The 17,657-nt window shown below is 41.9% G+C and overlaps 1 protein-coding gene across 7 annotated transcripts in view; it reads left to right on the top strand.

Annotated features, from left to right (window-relative positions):
• Window positions 1-17,657, top strand: part of PKHD1 (PKHD1 ciliary IPT domain containing fibrocystin/polyductin) — a 450,367-nt gene that overhangs the window by 34,253 nt on the left and 398,457 nt on the right. For all 7 annotated transcript variants that reach the window (XM_045843325.1, XM_045843324.1, XM_045843319.1 and 4 more), the window contains exons 18-28: window positions 83-172; window positions 257-347; window positions 1,802-1,944; window positions 3,366-3,496; window positions 4,278-4,453; window positions 7,234-7,372; window positions 9,244-9,371; window positions 11,639-11,823; window positions 12,713-12,835; window positions 14,299-14,404; window positions 14,898-15,173. In XM_045843325.1, the coding sequence (XP_045699281.1) occupies window positions 83-172; window positions 257-347; window positions 1,802-1,944; window positions 3,366-3,496; window positions 4,278-4,453; window positions 7,234-7,372; window positions 9,244-9,371; window positions 11,639-11,823; window positions 12,713-12,835; window positions 14,299-14,404; window positions 14,898-15,173 (1,588 nt within the window). The remainder of the gene's footprint in view (window positions 1-82; window positions 173-256; window positions 348-1,801; window positions 1,945-3,365; window positions 3,497-4,277; window positions 4,454-7,233; window positions 7,373-9,243; window positions 9,372-11,638; window positions 11,824-12,712; window positions 12,836-14,298; window positions 14,405-14,897; window positions 15,174-17,657) is intronic.

The raw sequence follows: 17,657 nt of genomic DNA, 5'->3' as shown, positions 1-17,657 counted from the left end.
CAAGCCAAAGAAGTATGTTCTTAGATGATCTCTTAGGCTTAATTAGCATACGTCATGTAGTCCTGTTACTCTTGACTTTTAGATGCTGACTGTGTCTGGGACAGGGGACTTCTTCCTGACTTGGGACGATGTGTCTAGCCCACCAATCTCTACAAATGCCACAGCCCAGCAGGTGGGGACCTCCTTCAGGTAACAAGAGACGGGGGTGGTCTTCCTGCCCATGCTATGGACTCCTGGTAGTTTTTCTTTTCAACAGATTCAAATAGCCATTGAGGAGTTACTTGCAGTAAAATGCCAGCTGGAACCCCTTTCAGCTAACATCCTACTTCGACTTGGATTTGAACAAGGTGCTGTCCCTGGTTTGACAAATTCTGACCCTCTTCTCCATCATTGTCTATTCTCTTTCTCTCTCTCTCTCTTTTATGTAAAATGGGAACAATCTTCATTTCCTATCCAAGGTGCTAACACAGTCAAATGAAGATATGGAAACTGGATTTAGACACTGAGTGGCTACTTGCTTGGGAAGGAGCTGCTTGGCGCAGCTGTCCTCCTGGGCTGTCGGCTTAGACACCAAGGATGCAGGCAGTTAGAGTTAAGGAATGCTATCTCAGACCACACAGCGGTAAAAGAGCAAAAGGTATAGGTGGGAAGCGGCAAAACAGTACAAATCTTGACTAAAGGAATTATTGCATAAAACAGTAATCTTAACAAATTATAAAAATGAGAGGGTATATTTTTAAAACACCAAGGTGAACTAAGTTACAGTTGACACTCCTTGCCTTTTTCCTAGTCTGCAGTTTTCTGTGTTGTGGTACATGTAGAAAATGGTAACACAGTAGTCCCCTTATCCAAAACTCCCAGTGAATGCATGAAACTCTGGCTATACCATGTTTTTCCCTAAACATATGTAGCAATGATAAAGTTCAACTTACAGTTTAAGCAAGGAAGAGATTGACAGTAATAACTAATAATAAAGTAGATCAATTATAATAACATATTATAATAAAAGTTATATGAATGGGGTGTCTCTCTCTTTCTCAAAACATCTTACTATCCTGTCCTCACTCTTACTCTTTTTGTGTTGATGCAAGATGATAAAATACCCATGTGATAGATGAAGTGAGGTGAATAATGCATGCATTATGACAAAACATTAGGCCACTATTGACTGCATTCATACTCAGCAAGCGCTTTCCATCCTCTCTTTGGCGTATCTGAACTGCCGGCATCACTACTCTTGCACTTTGGGGCCATTACTAAGTAAAATAGGGTTACCTACACACAAGCACTATGATACCATGACAGTGGATCTGATAGCACAGAGGGCTACTGAGTGACTGACTACGGGGTGGGGAGTGTCTACTATGGTGTGGAGACGCTGCATAAAGGGATGAGTCACCCCTTATAAGGGGCCACAAGAGATTTCACCACATTACTCAGAGCAGCATGAAATCTAAAACTTATGAGTTGTTGATTTCTGGAATTTTTCATCTAATAATTTCAGGCCATTGTTAACTGCTTATATCTAAAACTGTGGGAAGTGAAACCATGGTAACAGTGGACTGCTGTGTATTTTTGATGCTCCAGGGCAGACAGAATGAAGTTTTCATAGCTGGAGCCTTCACACTGGGGGCTGCCGGGCAGCCTTGGCCTTGCCCAGCTTGTCCAAGGGCTGGGGGGCCAATATCACAGTGAACCCATAACTGGTTCCCTCTCTACACATGTTGGGAAGCTTGGCCTATTTAAATAGGTAGACATTAATGTCTACCCTGTCTCTTAATTTTATTTGAACTGCATTCAGGCCCAGAAGGTTCCAGCTTTGACGGGGACCTCACCAGTGGGACAGAGCCCTTCTGTGGGAGGTTCAGCCTCCATCAGCCTCGACACCTTGTCCTAAGGCCCCCAGCTGCCCAGAAAAGCTACTGGCTGGATCAGTACATGCATGTAAGTTGCAGCCCTCATGCTTCCAGGTGAGGTGGGTAGGGAAGAATTAGTGTTATTCTCAGGGGTTGAGATGGAGAAACAGAAGCACAAAAGAGTAATGGCTATGATGTGTCCAAAGTGTTTTGGGCTGAAGTTCTAGGTTTCTTAAATGCTGTTTCAGGTGTGAACAGACACCTCCAGTCCTCCATCAGCTACTTGTCACATAGAAATGCCTTCGTATTAGCTATGAGATCTATGACAGGTTTTACTTTCATATATGAGGTGGGCAAAAGTAGGTTTACAGTTGTGACTACGTAAAACAGTTTATTCTTATATTATTATTTATAAGCTGTTGTATTATTTTCCATACCAACAACTGTAAATCTACTTTTTCCTGCCCTGTATATTCTTTGCTCTTCAGGAAGTGCAGATTCTGTAGTCATATTCTCTGGGTTTGCATTTTGACTCTATGTTCCATGTGCCCTCTGTGTGTTACTTCAGTTTACTCACCTGAAAAGTGGGTCCTAATGTTGTCTACCTCTCAGGATTTTAGTGAAGATTCAATGAGGTAATCCAGTCAAGTGCCTGTGCAGTGGTTAGGACTCAACTGAAGATAGTTATTGCTATTTATTATAGTTAGTGTTATTGTTGATGGGTTGACAGACACATTTCTTTAACCCCTTTTACACCCTTTGTGTCGATAGCTCTGCCATCTTTCACAGAAGAGTGCAGCTTATTTGCTGTCCGGGCCCAGAGTGAGGCTCTCTGGGGTGGCTGAGCCCATGGTGGTGGTTTCAGGTCCCTCCCCAGTTGAACGGATTAGGAGCCAGGACTAAGTGATTCAGGCTGGGGCACTGCTCATTTCCCATTATTTCCCATATAGCAGAGGCTCCCAGGGGGCAAATTTTGCTTCCTAGGGGAGAGCTGGCAATTTATGGGGGCATTTTTGGTGGTCACATTGGGTAAGTGGTACTGGTACCCACTGGGTAGGTTCCAGGGATGTTACTAAACATCTACAATGCACTGAATAGCCCCCTCACAGGAAAAAAGTATCCAATTCAAAATGTCAATAGTGCTGAAGTAAAACATATTCTGCTCTAAAGACTGTTTGAGCCAAACAATTTTACTTAATTCAGAGTTAGAAACCAAGGATGGTGGGGAATTCTTAGAGTTCAGGAACAAAAATTTGCTAATTGAGATACTCTAAAATTGTCATTGCCAAACACAGTGGTAGGCATTTACTACCCTCTTTTGGACAATAACAATTCACAGTACCGACTTCTCTGGTCAGCTAGACCAGTAAGCTCCAGAGGGCAGGAACTGGGCTGACTCTTTCACAGCATGAGGCAGGGTTGTAGGGAGGTGGACTCTTCTTACCGCACTTTGTTCGAATGGCTGCTTCTTGCACTAATAGAGCTGGAGCCCTTATTTGTTGCCTGTAGTTGTGCATTGCATACAAAGGCCGCATGAATAAGACGCTGAAGGTGACCATGTCCTTCACAACTGATCTTCAAAACATCATTAAGAAGAACATTACCTGTGACTGGAAACTCGTGGGGACCAGTCCCGAAAGGTAGATAATCTGTAGGGAGGTGTGGTGGGAATTCTGCCAACTGGGATGATTAGCTCTTTCAGGGGCAGTGGCCTACCTGAGGTACTGCCTGTTATATTTGAGACTCAGATACTAACCTGGGGTTCTGAACACAGAGGTTCTCCTCTGTGGAGCCCAGAGAAGTTGGATTAAAAATAATTAGTTGTGAGAAATATACTACTTCCTAGAAGGAAACTGATATTTCTCACAGGGATAAAATCATAGAGTGTAACATTTGGAAGAGACTTTAGAGAGCATTCCTTGACATTATAGATGAGAAAAATGGGGGCCCAGAGAACCTGTGATTCACAAAAATTCATTCAGTGAGTAAAGACGACTCTGGAATAAAATCCAAGCATCTTGATCCCTCAATTCAATGCTCTTTCCAGATAATGTCTTAAGAGTTTTGTAAGTGGTTGTAAACCTAAATCGTCCAGTAATGTCCAGGAGCATTAATCTTCCTTGTCATTAGAGCCTACATATGATCTGTTTAAGACAGACAATTACACTGTAATTTGAAAAAGCCGCTGACATTGAGAGCCATGAATGAATGATTGCTTTAAAATGTGGTTCACTGGTGTGACATCACAGCTGAGTCGAGCCTGACTTGGATGTTTGTACTCAGGGCACACAGGACTGTTTGGGCGCTGGGGTTCATGGGGCTTCTCTCCTGGCTACACAGTCCTCAGGCTCCCGGGTCCCAGAACTAGGGTTTGAATGGGAGAGGACTGTAGGTGCACGCCCCTGAGTTCTTGTTTTTCAGTTGGCAGTTCACCTGTACTAACCTCTGGAAGGCTTGCCTGCATCACTCCTTGCATCTCCAGACGTCTCTGGCACACTCGCTGGTGCTGGTTCATCGAATTGACCTCTTCCCTCTGGCGCAGGAGATGGGTGTGTTCTATGTGGATGAAGTTATTATTGCGGACACAAACCTGACAGGTGATCATCGAATATTCTCTCCTCCATGGACCTGTCCCTCAACTGCCAATTTTAAACTTTCTACTAGGGGCTGCAGTCCTGTTAGTGAAGGGGGAACAGGTGAGGTTCATCTTGCCTGCCTTGGTTCTAAAAAGAGGATGGGGTTGGTATTATGTGCCCTTGGGCCCTATATTTTTCTAGCTAATTCCTATTTTTTCCCCTATTCACTACAATGCTTGCTCTTGCTTTTGGTATTTGTGCTCTGCCCTGATTTTACTACTTCCTTGCTGAGAAGCCTTGGTTTCCTCATCCATAAAATGGGTGTACTGAAGTCCCTGCCTCATTGGGTTGCTGCAAAGATTAAAGTATAGTGTAAAGCACTCATCACAGGTCCTGAATATAGTAAGTGCTCAATAAATATAAGCAATTATTACTATTAACATTATTATTACTGTTAGAATAGCAAGATTTCTTGATCTCTCTATCAGCTAATATCTATCAAAGAAAGTGCTTGAAGAACACAGAAATACCTACCCATGGAAATGAACTGAAGGTCTGACTTATAGCAGACTCAGTGAGAGTCAGAGGATAACGACATTCTCATGAGAATGCCTCGTCCTTCTTTCTGCCCATCTAGATTCCTCTCTCTTGTCACTTAGAGCCCAGGCCTGTCCTCTTTCTCCACCAAGTCCTTTGGCCTCCCTTAGGCACAGCTATCTTACTGGGCTTTCTTGTCCACAGGTTTCAGGGACAAAGTGCTCATTAGGGATCCTTCTGAGACTGGCCACCAGTGACACACACCTTGGGAAGGGAAGCCCACAGCCCATGCAGATGGTGCTGTTTGCTCCCAGGGCCTCCATGCTTCCAAGTTCTGTTTACTTTCCATTTTCTGTTAAATCCCTGGGACTTTGGGGCTCAGATTTCCAGCTTTAAGTAGCTTCTCTCTTTCTTTCTCCCAGGAGAAAAGGAGGAAGCAGTCATTTACATTTTGACTTACAAAATATGCAAGTTTTCAGTCTTTTGCTTATAAAATTGCAGAGCTGAGGGCAGAGGAGCTTGGGGGTGGGTAGCAAGAGGACTCTCCTTCAGCCATGAAATGACATCATATTTGAATCCATCAAAATTCTGCCTCTTATATGTATGTGTCGGTGGTTTAAGTGCTTTGAGGGCATCTGGGTCAGAGAGTCACTGCTTATTTTAAGCCCTTTTTAAGGTCCTGGCACGTAGAAAATAATATTCAGATGGCATGCTTGGATAACTACCTGAATTCTTGGTGCATAAGACCCCAAGCCAGGGCCTTTGGTGACCCTCAATTGCTGCCCAGATTCCTGGAGGAGTGAGGGGTTCAACATTTCATACCCTTGAACTCACTGACTGGGAAATGCAGAACTAAATAATAGGTGCCTTTTCCCTTTTTCTCTTTTCCCCCTTAAATGCCATCTTAAATCTCCAAGCCCTCCAAGTGCAACATCCAGAGCGCTTTCTCCCTGCCCCTACCTCTCTGCCATCAAATGCTCCAGTACCTGGAACCATCTCAGAGTGTGGTGAGGAGGGAAGCAGAGAGGGAGAGGGCAGAGGCAAGTAAGACTATTGGAGTGTCTTGTGTAAAACCACATTTCCTGCTTTGGCTAGTTCCCTTGCTAGCAACGACTTTGCTTTGAGGGTTATTTAATGGCAACACAAACGCTACACAATTGTGCTCAATATTCATAGTTAATTGTCTGACATTTATCTGATCAATTTAACACCTGATTATATTTTCTCATCAAATGTCCTCTGTGAAAGTTATTTTCATCTAGTGGTAGGCAGCATTTATTTCTCACTTTTTAGAACACCATGAGATAGTCCTATTGTCTCCACCCTATAGATGGGGACATGAAAGCTAAGAAGGGCTGAGTATCTCGTCCCAAATCCCATAGCTGGGACGTAGGGGAGATTGGAATCCAGAGATTGTTGATACCAAAGACAAAACCTCAATCATCCATACCCAGCTGAGTGAATAAACATTTATTGAGCACCCATTCTATGCCTGGTGTTGTACGAGGCATTGGGTATGCAAAGATGATCCCTTTACTGTCTGTTGTCTCAGTTGTACTGTCTTGGGAAGAAGCTATCTTTTACACAGTGCCTAGTCAGAGGGGGAAGTGAATTAAATTACGTGGTACTGGTCATTTAAATCTGCCATCTCACTAAACTCCCTGCCACACAGATTGGTCTATGTCATGATTCCCATTTACAAATAAGAAAATGTCTGAGAGAGGTTAGGTTGATTAGCCAGATGGTAATTCAATAGAAGTGGAAAATCAGGATTTCGACAGTGGTCTGTCTGAACCCTGGCACTTTTTCTGCACAAGTGCTTACTCTACACTGTAGATAAACAGTAAGTACTCCTGGGATGTGCCTCATGTGTTTAGCATTCCTAAGGCGGATCAGCTGTACGTTCCTGGAGTTGCCAGGGGCCTTAGAAAAGAAAGGAGGAAAGGTTGGCCAATCCACACTGTAATAGATTTTCTATGTAAGGGGTCCTCCTATGGCATAGGGAATGATGTTTTTTTGGCTTAGGACTTTCTGAACTTTGCTGTGAATATTTGTCTTTTTATACCATGACCTTGCCTTTTTTTTCTTTGTCTCTAACTTTGCTCTTCATCCTGTAGATGGGAGGAATCTCAACTGAGTACTCAACTGAGTACTCAACTGAGTGTGCTGAGATCTAAGTAACTCAGCATCTCCAGCTGGGACTTTCCACATAGCTGGTGTTGCATCTTGAGTTATTTGATGATAATTGGACCATTGGTCTCTAGTTTCTCAGGCTGATTCTGGAACAGCTCGCCCAGGAGGGAATCTGGTGGAATTGCTCTCTGTGGTGGGATCCCCTCCGGTCTTCAATGTAACATCCTGGTTGGTGGGGTGCAGCTCGGAGCTCCCACTCATCACTGCAAGGTAGGGAACTGTCTTTGCTCACCTGTCCCTCTGTAGGATTGCTAGTTGGCCTTGGTGGATGCAAAGGTGGGACTTTTATTAGGAAAAGCCACCTGTCTGGTTGCTTAAAGCGATGCTTCTCAGTGTTAAGAATGCTGTATCAGACACCGGGAGCTCTTGTTAAAACATAAATCACTGGGCCCTAAGCTTATCATCTTTAATTCAGTGGGTTTAGGGCAGGGTCTGAGAATTTGCATTGCTAATGAGTATCCAGGTAAGGCTGATTTTACTGGTCTGGGAATTAGACTTTGAGAACCAGTTTCTAGTGAATTTGTTTAAAAGTAGTGGTACATTTATGCTGTTCATGTCCCTCATTCCATTCCTGATATATTAATCTTATTGGAATCTGAGGCTAACTCAAAGTCTGAGGAACAAAAGTAGCTGTTTCTAAGAACTTACCACCAGATGGCACTAGAGCCCTATAAGCAATACTTCTTTACTAATCAAAATTTTCCAGCTGAGTTTACAAAGCAGTAACTAAAGATCAGGCTCCTCTAAGCTCCTAGGACATGTCTATGCTCTAATTCATTCTTTTCACTTTTCACTAAAACCCCAGTAGGATGGGAAACATTGAGATGCTCTGCCTTTAGATTTCTTTCCCTTCCCCCATCCCTTTCTTTTATATTTCAAAATTAGTTCTCAGAAACCATGCTCACACACAGTGTATTGATGCGAGGTGCAGAAAGCTTGACTTTGTGCTCTGCTTTCCTTGACATGGTCCTCTGGGCAGGAGAGAAGCGAAACCCATCAGAGAATGACAGAAAGGGCTTCTGTAGTGGAGAAGGAGCTGCCCCGTTAGTCAGCCTGCAGTCCTGTGCTTCCAACATCAACATTATTAACTCTGAAATGACAGGGGCGAATTTAGGTTATTCTGGACAAGGTCCACACTCAGAGTAGTCCTCACAACCTTCCTTTCTGATTTTCCTCAAGTCCCTTAGCTCCTTCTGGAAACCTCCAGCCCAGGTGAGACAGGACACCCTTCAGACCTGTCTCTCTGGGATTCACCCCCAACACAGCTAGTGACCCTCCGTCTGACTGCGTCTACCTGGTTGTGCACATCCATACATAGTGCTTACTAATGCTGTTGATAGAAATTAGACATGCTCATTGTTGAAAATTTGGAAAATATAGAAAAACATTTAGAAGAAGATAAAAATCACTCGGTCTGTCTGCTCAGAGGTAACTTCTAGTTACATATTAGATAATTATTGGATCTGTATTCTGACCACCTTTTCCCCAGCAGTTTCTGTATTCATATAGACATGAATATATTTACTATAAACCTGTTATTGGGACCAAAAATAACATATTATATTTGTAACGTCCTTTTCATCTTAGAGTAAAAATGGAAATTTACCCATTTCATTAAACATTCTTCTAAAATATAGTTTTTAATGTGTGAATGGTAGTCCATCTCATGGTGTGTCACAGTTTATTTGACCCATTTATCGTGTTCAGAGCAGAATGAGGCAGTCGGTATGTTTGCACACAGGTGTTAGAGAAGAGCTGGAGTGGCCTGGGTTCCAGCTGGAGATGCTGCAGGGAGAAGTATCTGTCACTGATGTTTCATTTGACTGTGCAAATGTTGTGGAGAATACCATAGTCTCCTGCTCTGGGCCTAGAGCCCGGAGGCCCAGGGAAGGGGAAGGACAGCACTCTCAAAGGGTCCTAATATTAACACCACACTTTGCCTGTTGTCATGGGAAAGGGGTACCCGATATTTGGGTATTTGAGCTCATGGTCTGGGACCACGGAAGACTAGTTGGTCTTTGAGAGGTAGCGGCACTCTGGAAGGTTACTGTGGCTAATGCTCAGTGTTTGCTGTGCTGCAGCCCTGTGCCCACTGATGGAGCAGAAGAAGGATCCAGGATGGTCCACGTGACAACACAGAGACTACAGAGAACAAGTCCACCTTTGGGAGGGCACTTTCACATCCAACTTTCTAATACAGTGATTCCTGGTAAAGGGGCAAATGGGGTGGGGGTGCAACACTTCTCATTTACATTTTTAGGGGCATTCCCAGGCCATCAACATCCTGTGAGATCATCAGGCATGGTATAGTCTTAAAGTGATTTTATTTATTTTCCAGGGTTGGAAAATGACCTTATTAAAATTAAAGGTCTGGACAATAACAATAACATATTTTTGCTAATAAAATCCCAACCTTTTCGTTTTATAGATGTGGAAACTGAGTGGATTAGCTTCTTGGAGCTGTCAAAACAAATGACCACAAACTGGGTGGCTTGAAACAAGAGAAATTTATTCCCTCACAGTCTGGAGGCCAGAGGTCTAAAACCAAGTTATTGGCCGGGCCACACTTCCTCCAGAGTCTCATGGGGAGAATCCATCTCCTGCCTCTGCCAACATCTGGTGGCAGCCAGCATTTCTTAGCTGTGGCTACATTCCTTCAACCCCTGCCTCCACGGTCACATTGTCTCTGCCTCTTCTGCCTCAGAGCTCCCTCTGCCTCTCTCATGAGGATGCATATGATTGCATTCAGGGCCTGTCCCGACAATTCCAGATAAACTCTTCCTAAGATTCTTAACTTAACCACATCTTATACTATATATAAGGTAATATTCCTAGATTCTGGGGATTAGGGCAAGAGCCACTCAGGTTTGCCCAAAGATCATTCAGGTAGTTGATGGCAATGTCCAGGTGTGAACTCAGGTCCCTGATTTGCAGGTCAGTCCTCTTCTCTATAGAGTTCCCTAGGCCAAGGCCATGGTAGCCATGGTTCTTCTGAATTAAACTCCATGGTGGCACCATATGCTATCGAGGATTGTAGTGATCATAACAAAGGTAGAAAGAGCTATCCGATGCAATGAAAGTGGAATAGTTCCTAAATCTTCAGTAATATACACATTTCACAGAGGATGAGAATTAGACACGATTACAATATGGCGTTTAGTTGGTATAAACATGAAATCAGAAAGGAGGCTCAGGAGAACTCAAGAGTGGCTGTATAACAATTGGCATATGGTCCAAAAATCTTCTACCCTCCAGGCAGAAAGATGCTGGGCTTGCTTGCAAAGAATCTTCTTGAGTGGGAGGAATGGTGTGGTATTTTTACTCTAATAGGGCAACTTAGGGAAAGTGGATGGTACCCAGGCTATTGGAGCCTACTAGACGGGTGAATAAGTGCCAACGGTGCCCTGCCTCTGTGAAGTCCATCATTGCTGCCCTTATCATGAATGAGAAGCTGCAGCCCGAGTGCAGGGAGACTCCTCCCACCACCACCTTCTATTGCTGATGTTGCCTCACATCATTGCCTGAAGAACAACTGGGGGAAGATGGCCCTAACCTGGCCTTTTGAAATGGTGATGACCTCAAATTATGTAAACATAGAACAATCTTTTTGAAAAGGATGAGAATTTTGTTTGCATTTTAGAAATATGGTAGCATTTTATTAACACCCCAGGTATGGGTATTAAGAGGAAAGCTCTTGGGTAGGTAAAACCTGGATTTTAATTGAAACTGGTCTCACTTGGTTGGCAAGCTTCTGAATCTCCTTGGGTTTCTTTTTTCTTAATCTCTGAAGGAGGAATTAGGGTACCCAATGACCCACCTCACAGGGCTGTTGGGAGCAGCTAATGAAATGGAAACTTTTGGTACAGCATGAAACAGTGCAAACATAAGCAGGGCTTAAGCACAGAGTGTTTTTCTCTATGGGGAGGTGGAATGAGGAAGCAGGTGGTTGGGCTTAAAGGAAATTCTAATAGAGAAACCGAAGTTAAATGCCAACATTCCTCAGCTGGGTTGGCTAAGTTTTATGGGTGTCAGCTGCTGTGTGCCTCCCTCACTCCCTGTGAAAGGTGGCCAACTTCTCTCTGTTCACAGAGCCAGCTACATTTTTCCTAGGGAACACCCAACATTTAATTAGACTTTCAGGAATTACCAGGGTGTCTGGAGTTTATATTTGAGTTGACAGTTGAGATAGTTTTGTCTGATGTGCCTGTGCTCTCTGCTTGCTGTGAGATGTGATATTGACTAAGGGTATCACGATATGAACTGTGGGCATCTACTTGCATTTGCCTTAGGAAAAAAGTGGTTTCACTGGGCTGGGGGTTCTCTTGAAGCTATATTTTGAACACGAGGGTCTCCCACATATTTAGTAGGTGTCTTGAGATTTATTCTCTGTTATCTTCATGATGACACCCTGTTATCTGCATGAGGAGGTAGAATAATGAAGGTCTTGTGTTTTCTATATTAAAACCTTTCCCACAGATGTCCCTGTACGTATTTCAGCTAGTCACCTTCACAAGCTCTTACAGGACAGTGCTGATGACTTCACCTCCAGGTACCTCAATGTCAGCGACTTCACTGTGATGGAGGATCTGAAGTCTTGCTATGAACATGTGTGGACCCTCTCCTGGTCCACCCAGGTTGGGGATTTGCCCAATTTCATCAAGGTATGTTTAGTATCCCTTTGGGTGGTATGGATTTTGTGTCCTGGGACAGAGTTGCAAAGAAAAATATCAGAATGAGATGAAACTGTCATGAATTATTGGTTTTGTTAGAATATTTAAGTAAAAGGGCCAGTGATCTTTCTTTCTGGAAGTTTTCAAGACATAATTTGTATCTCATATCTCTGATAAAGCAATTTGAACCTAACGTCTCCTTCCCTAAATTAGTGTAGGTAGAGACCTTATTGGTCAGTGTCCACCATACAGTGATTCTACATCCGTTATTGGATAATTTAAGCAGATGTGATTGACTTAGGTTGTCAGGGAGGCAGATGGCATAGCAGAAGGAAGTTTAGAAAAGGATTTGCTGTCTTTGGGTAATGACAAAACCAGATGTGCTTGCATATTTAGGGTTTTAAAAAATAATCTAATGCTCATCTAGCTTTTGGTTATTATAAAATGAAACCTAAGGTGGAATTTGATCCCAGTTATATGCTATTGTGAGTCATCTGGTTTTCAAATAAAATACTTCGGTGGAGATGAAGGACCAGAGTCATCTCATAGCACTGGTTCCTTACATTTTATTGTAATATTTTAGATTGCAAACACAAAATAGAAAAGCACATAGAAGCAAAAATATCTCAAGACTTAAAATAAATGATTAATTTTTTATGTCTTTTTACACAACCACTTGCAAATAACTATTGCTCTAATTTACTGGGGCTTTTATTAGCCATTACTTACATTAGGTTTCCAGTTTTCAGTCCCCTACCACTCCATTTTTACTTTCTAGCTATCTTATTATCTTTAAGTGCAAAAAACCTTTTTTATTTGTTTTCATCAAGATTAGGCTGCTATTCCATGAGTGAATTGACCAGAAATGTGCTTGTCTCAGGTCTCTGATGCAAACCTAACTGGAGTGAACCCCACTGCAACCACTCGTGTAGTATACGATGGTGGAGTTTTTCTTGCACCCATATTTGGAGACATGTTGGTTACTGCCAACCAGCACACTCAGGTGAGAGTGGATGGGCCAGCTAAAGTGCTAGGACTAGCTTCAAGTCTGTCTCAGCCCCTCCCTGGTTTGTAATGTGGACCAATCCCAATGATCAGTTTTCTAGCACATAACACAGATAATTATGGCTTTCCTCTTTCTCCTTCCACAGGATATGTAAAGTACTCTACAAACATTAAGTGCTTTGTAAATACAACATCCTGTTATTATAATTATTGGTGCTATTATTATGGTATAAAAATAGAGAACCTCTGTAACTACACATGATTTATACCTCTACATGGTGGCTTTGAAAAGTAAATGAGCTAACTCAACTCCTTTTCTCTTTAAAAATGTCTTTTTTTATTTTTCATCTGCTCATACTTCTCTTATAAGTCATCTGTTTTTAAGAAAAATTTAAAATACAAAACTATAAAGAATAATATACCAACATCAGAGTATGTAAACTGAGGATTAATCATCATCAACATGCTGATATATCTAATATCTTTTGTCTTTATGAATAAAATAAAACAATATAGAAAAAAATCAGTGTTCTTTATTGATTATGCTTTCATGCTATCCCGATATCCATTTCCTCCATAAGCAAACACTATTATAAATATAGTGTGCACACTTTGAATCCATATTTCATATGTAGAGAGTCCAATGAACATATCTTTTTCACCTTCCTCATTTCCAAGTGTTATAGAGTTTGATTAGATTAACATTGGTTCCAGGAAGAAAGAAAGACCTATGAAAATGGACTCTTGAACAATGCGGGGGCTAGGGACACTGACCCCCCTCACAGCAAAAAATCTGTGGATAAATTTTGACTGCCCATATTCTGTATATTATATGTACTATATACCATATATGATAGAGTAAGTTAGAGGAAAAATATTATTAAGAAAATAATAAGGAAGGAAAAAAACTTACAGTGTTTGTAAAAAATTATCTGTGCATAACTGGACCTATGCAGTTCAAACCATGTTGTTCATGGGGCAACTATAGTCCCTTTTTGGGGCCTGACCATTCTAGGACAAAAAAGACCCCAGAGAAAGGGTCTAAATACTCTAATCTTTAGTTACATACCCACATAGGAATTCTGGGAGGAAGGTGCCTACTCCATTGGCATTTACCAGCAAGAAAGGGCTTTTCACAGGAAATAGCTACCTAGGTGAGAATACAGAGTGATAAAAATTCCTTGTGCAGTTTGAATTTTATTAAATTTAGTTTTATATGAAAGAGAGGAACATTTAATTGTAGAAATGTAAGGTTTTAGCATGCTCACAATCAGCCTATGAAAGTCTGATAAATTTTGAGCCATTCATTACAATTTAAGGTTTATTACTGGGAAGTAGAAGAAAGAAAATAAATAAATTACTAACACATTTTAATTTGGACAAATTTCACAAGTACCTTATGAATACTCTTGAGTACACAAAATGCATACATTTGGGTTTAATTCTTTTGCCTCTTTTCAGGTGGTTGTGCGAGTGAATGACATACCGGCTCATTGCTCAGGTTCCTGCTCTTTCCAGTACCTTGGAGGGTCAACTCCCCAGGTCCACTCTGTGTGGTATTCCCTTGGTATGATTTGCAGCTTGGAGTTGAGATTGTTGTGATCTTTAGACTAGAGTGATTTTTTAGAGGTCCTGTACATGGTGATGGGTGGATAGAAGGTGCCTCATTTTAGAGAGTGGGTGTTTAGTGATGCAGCAGAAAGGGTATTTTTTGGCCAATGTAACTGATATGGTCACAATTGGAAATGAAGACAAGCAGATTTTTGATGACTTAAAGTATTTTATTTTCTCTGTCCCTTGTTTCGAAATATTCTTTACTTTGAATTCCTGGCCCCCATTTTGCTTTATCCGTTGTTACTAGTTTGAGACAATTTAGGAGGGGGGCTGTGTGCTACAATGATAAATGCCAATGTTTAATATTTGAGTCCATATTCAACTCCTTAATTTTGTGAGGGGAAGGTGAGAGGAAATGAACATCTGGTGTTAAAGACAGTTCTCTGAAATGGAGTAACATCATTGAGAGATGATTTTGTTCTTTTTATTTTCTTTCCTCCTTTAAGACGGTGACACGGCCTTACTGGTTTATATTGCTGGAACTAGTTTCTCGGGTGACTCCCATGCCTTGCAGATTACAGTGAACAAAACGAGTTGCAAAGTTATTTTCTCAAATCAAACACGTGTGGTCTGTCAGATAGATCTGCTGCCTGTTGGAGTGTATCTGATCTCAATGTTGGTGAGACCCTCTGGTCGTGCCATCAATGCCAGTGGGGAAGGCCTCTTCCTGAATGTGGAACCCAGACTGGATGCTGTGGAGCCTGCCATAGCTGCAGAGATTGGTAATACGGGGAGGACCCCACATTGCCTCTGAATTTCTGTAGGTAGCATTCTTGCTGACATGCAGGAATCTAGACTTGCCATGTAATAAATTCTGTATCCACTGTGATTCACAGCTTTTTGTTTTCTGTCATCAGCATTTCTTCTAATGAGCAACAGACCTTTGAGCCCTTAGATGAACTCACTTGCTACATAGTTTGGCTGATGGTATTAGGCATAATTGGGTCAGTCACTGAGTCACAGGGACAATTTGGTTTAGTGGAAACAACACTAGATTGGGTGTCAGGACTTATGTGCCTGGGTTTTCGTGATGCTAAAGTCAGATGTGTGACCTTAGAAATGTTGGTTACTTTTCAGAGACTTTAGTTTCCTAATAATGATGACGGTAGGCATAATGTCACTTATGGAGTATCTCTTCTAGGTACTCTCACACTGTAAATGCTTACAGCTGCCTGGAAGATGGAGTTACTATCCACATTGTTCAGATGAGATAATGGTGTTTCTGAGAGAACAGTGACTTGCCCCAGGCTATCCAATGGAAAGAGGTGGACTTACAAACCGGAATTGTCAGATGCCAAGGATCCTGCTGCTTCTGCATGCCATGCTCTCCTAGTTATACTGTGGGCCTAATGATGCTTAACTGGTAGACCTCTTGGTTTTGTATGAGATTAAAATGAATCAACAGTGGGAAAGTCCCTTGAAAAGTACATACATATGCACATGAGATGTGAAGGTCTTGCCCACTAGAAGCCTTGCACATAGTGGGTGTTCACAGATGTTTGCAAACTGACACACACTTGGTTACTTGGCTGGCATGCAAAGCCAGCTACCATTTGAGTAGTGGGGTATAGAGAGAGGAGTGGGGTACAGGGAGGGCAGTGGGTCTTGTCGGTGTCAGGGATGGACTGGATCTTGGTGTCATGAAAACCAAGAACCCCTTTGTGCTTTCTGAGGGACATGAGCAATTGAAAACAATCCAGCCAGATTGCAAGAATCTGAGAAATAGAAAAATATATATTTGACACTATATGTAATTATACATATTTTTACACATATATGTTACATATGTATATGATTTTTGGAACCTTAAACTCCTTCCTTATTGCTGTGGAGTTTATTCTGTTGGACAAAGACCTGTGGCTGAAAATATTTTTTGAAGTGGTGTTTCCTGGCCTTAAATGCATTGTTCAAAGGAATGGCTTGTTTCTGACTTGACTTTGCCTGGGAGAGTGAATTATGAGGCCAACGCTACCTCATCTCTGCACATAAAATAGAGTAAGCTTTCTCTTATTTCTCAGTGATTTAGGGAAAAAGCCAGATGGTATGTGGTGCTCACGGTAAAAGATCATATTCTACATTAACCCAATAATTATTAGTTTGAATTTAGGGCATGTACTAGCCTTCCCAGTAGATTTATAAGGGGCTTGGATCTTATCAAGTTACCTTTGAAGTTCAGGCCACACAAACCTTCTTTAGCTCAGCCTGCCCCACTAGATTGCAGACATCTCGATGGCAGACAGGTGACTCGGTCATCTTTGTTTTCTCTAGAGAGCGTGCCTTGCACAGGCTAGCCAACTGTCCTGATTTTCCTGGGACTGAGGGGTTTCCCAGGATGAAAGAATTCCAGTTTTAAAACTGAGTCATGGAACTCTTAATGCTAAAATTCAGAAAGTCCCAAGCAAACAAGTTGGTCCTTCATCCTGTCACCTAATCAAGGCATGCTGTAACAACACTATGGAGTGAAGTGATTTGTCTGGGAGGTGGTACATCATCTCTCTATAAGAAGGAATAATGTTGAGTGGGCATAAATTAACTTTTAGTAAAGACTAGGAAAAGGGAAGGAGAGAGGGAGAGGTTTCACTTGTTACTGTCCTTATGGCTGGATTTAAACTTTCCTTCCACTCTGCTACCTACCTTGTATCAACCAGACTCACTCACTCACTCACTCACTCACTCAACACTAATGAAGCCACCCTGTGTAAATCCCTGTGCCAGGTGCTAATGATCTTGCCACTCAAAGTGTGGTTCTAGACTAGCAATATCCACGTCATCTGGGAGTATGTTAGAAATGCAGAGTCTTGGACCCCATATCAGACGTTCTAATCAATCTGCATTTTAACATGAATCCTAAAGCAATTTCTATGAATAGTGCAGTTTAAGCAACAATGTGTTAGAGGATTTAAAGAGAACCAGGCTGAGTCCTACTAGAAAGGAATTTACAAATAATCTAGTATGTAATGAATACATATAATAATGTGACAATATTCTAAATCACTACTTTCACATGTGCAGAAGCACCCTCAAAAGGGTTTTAAAGGAAAATCTTGGCTTTGGAGTACATACTTCCTTGGCCCATTTCTTGCTGAGTTACAGTTGCCTTGTCTTTAGTTATGGGAACTTGTGAGGCACCTGCACTTTCAAATGGGAATAGCACAGTGTCACCCCCTCTGCAACTTTCAATTATTAACATCAACAGTAATAATAAC

This window comes from Phyllostomus hastatus, unplaced genomic scaffold (genome assembly GCF_019186645.2).
Source record: "Phyllostomus hastatus isolate PE091 unplaced genomic scaffold, TTU_PhHast_1.1 phas_contig_40, whole genome shotgun sequence".
Lineage (NCBI taxonomy): Eukaryota > Metazoa > Chordata > Mammalia > Chiroptera > Phyllostomidae > Phyllostomus > Phyllostomus hastatus.
This window is presented reverse-complemented; position numbering and strand designations above follow the sequence as displayed.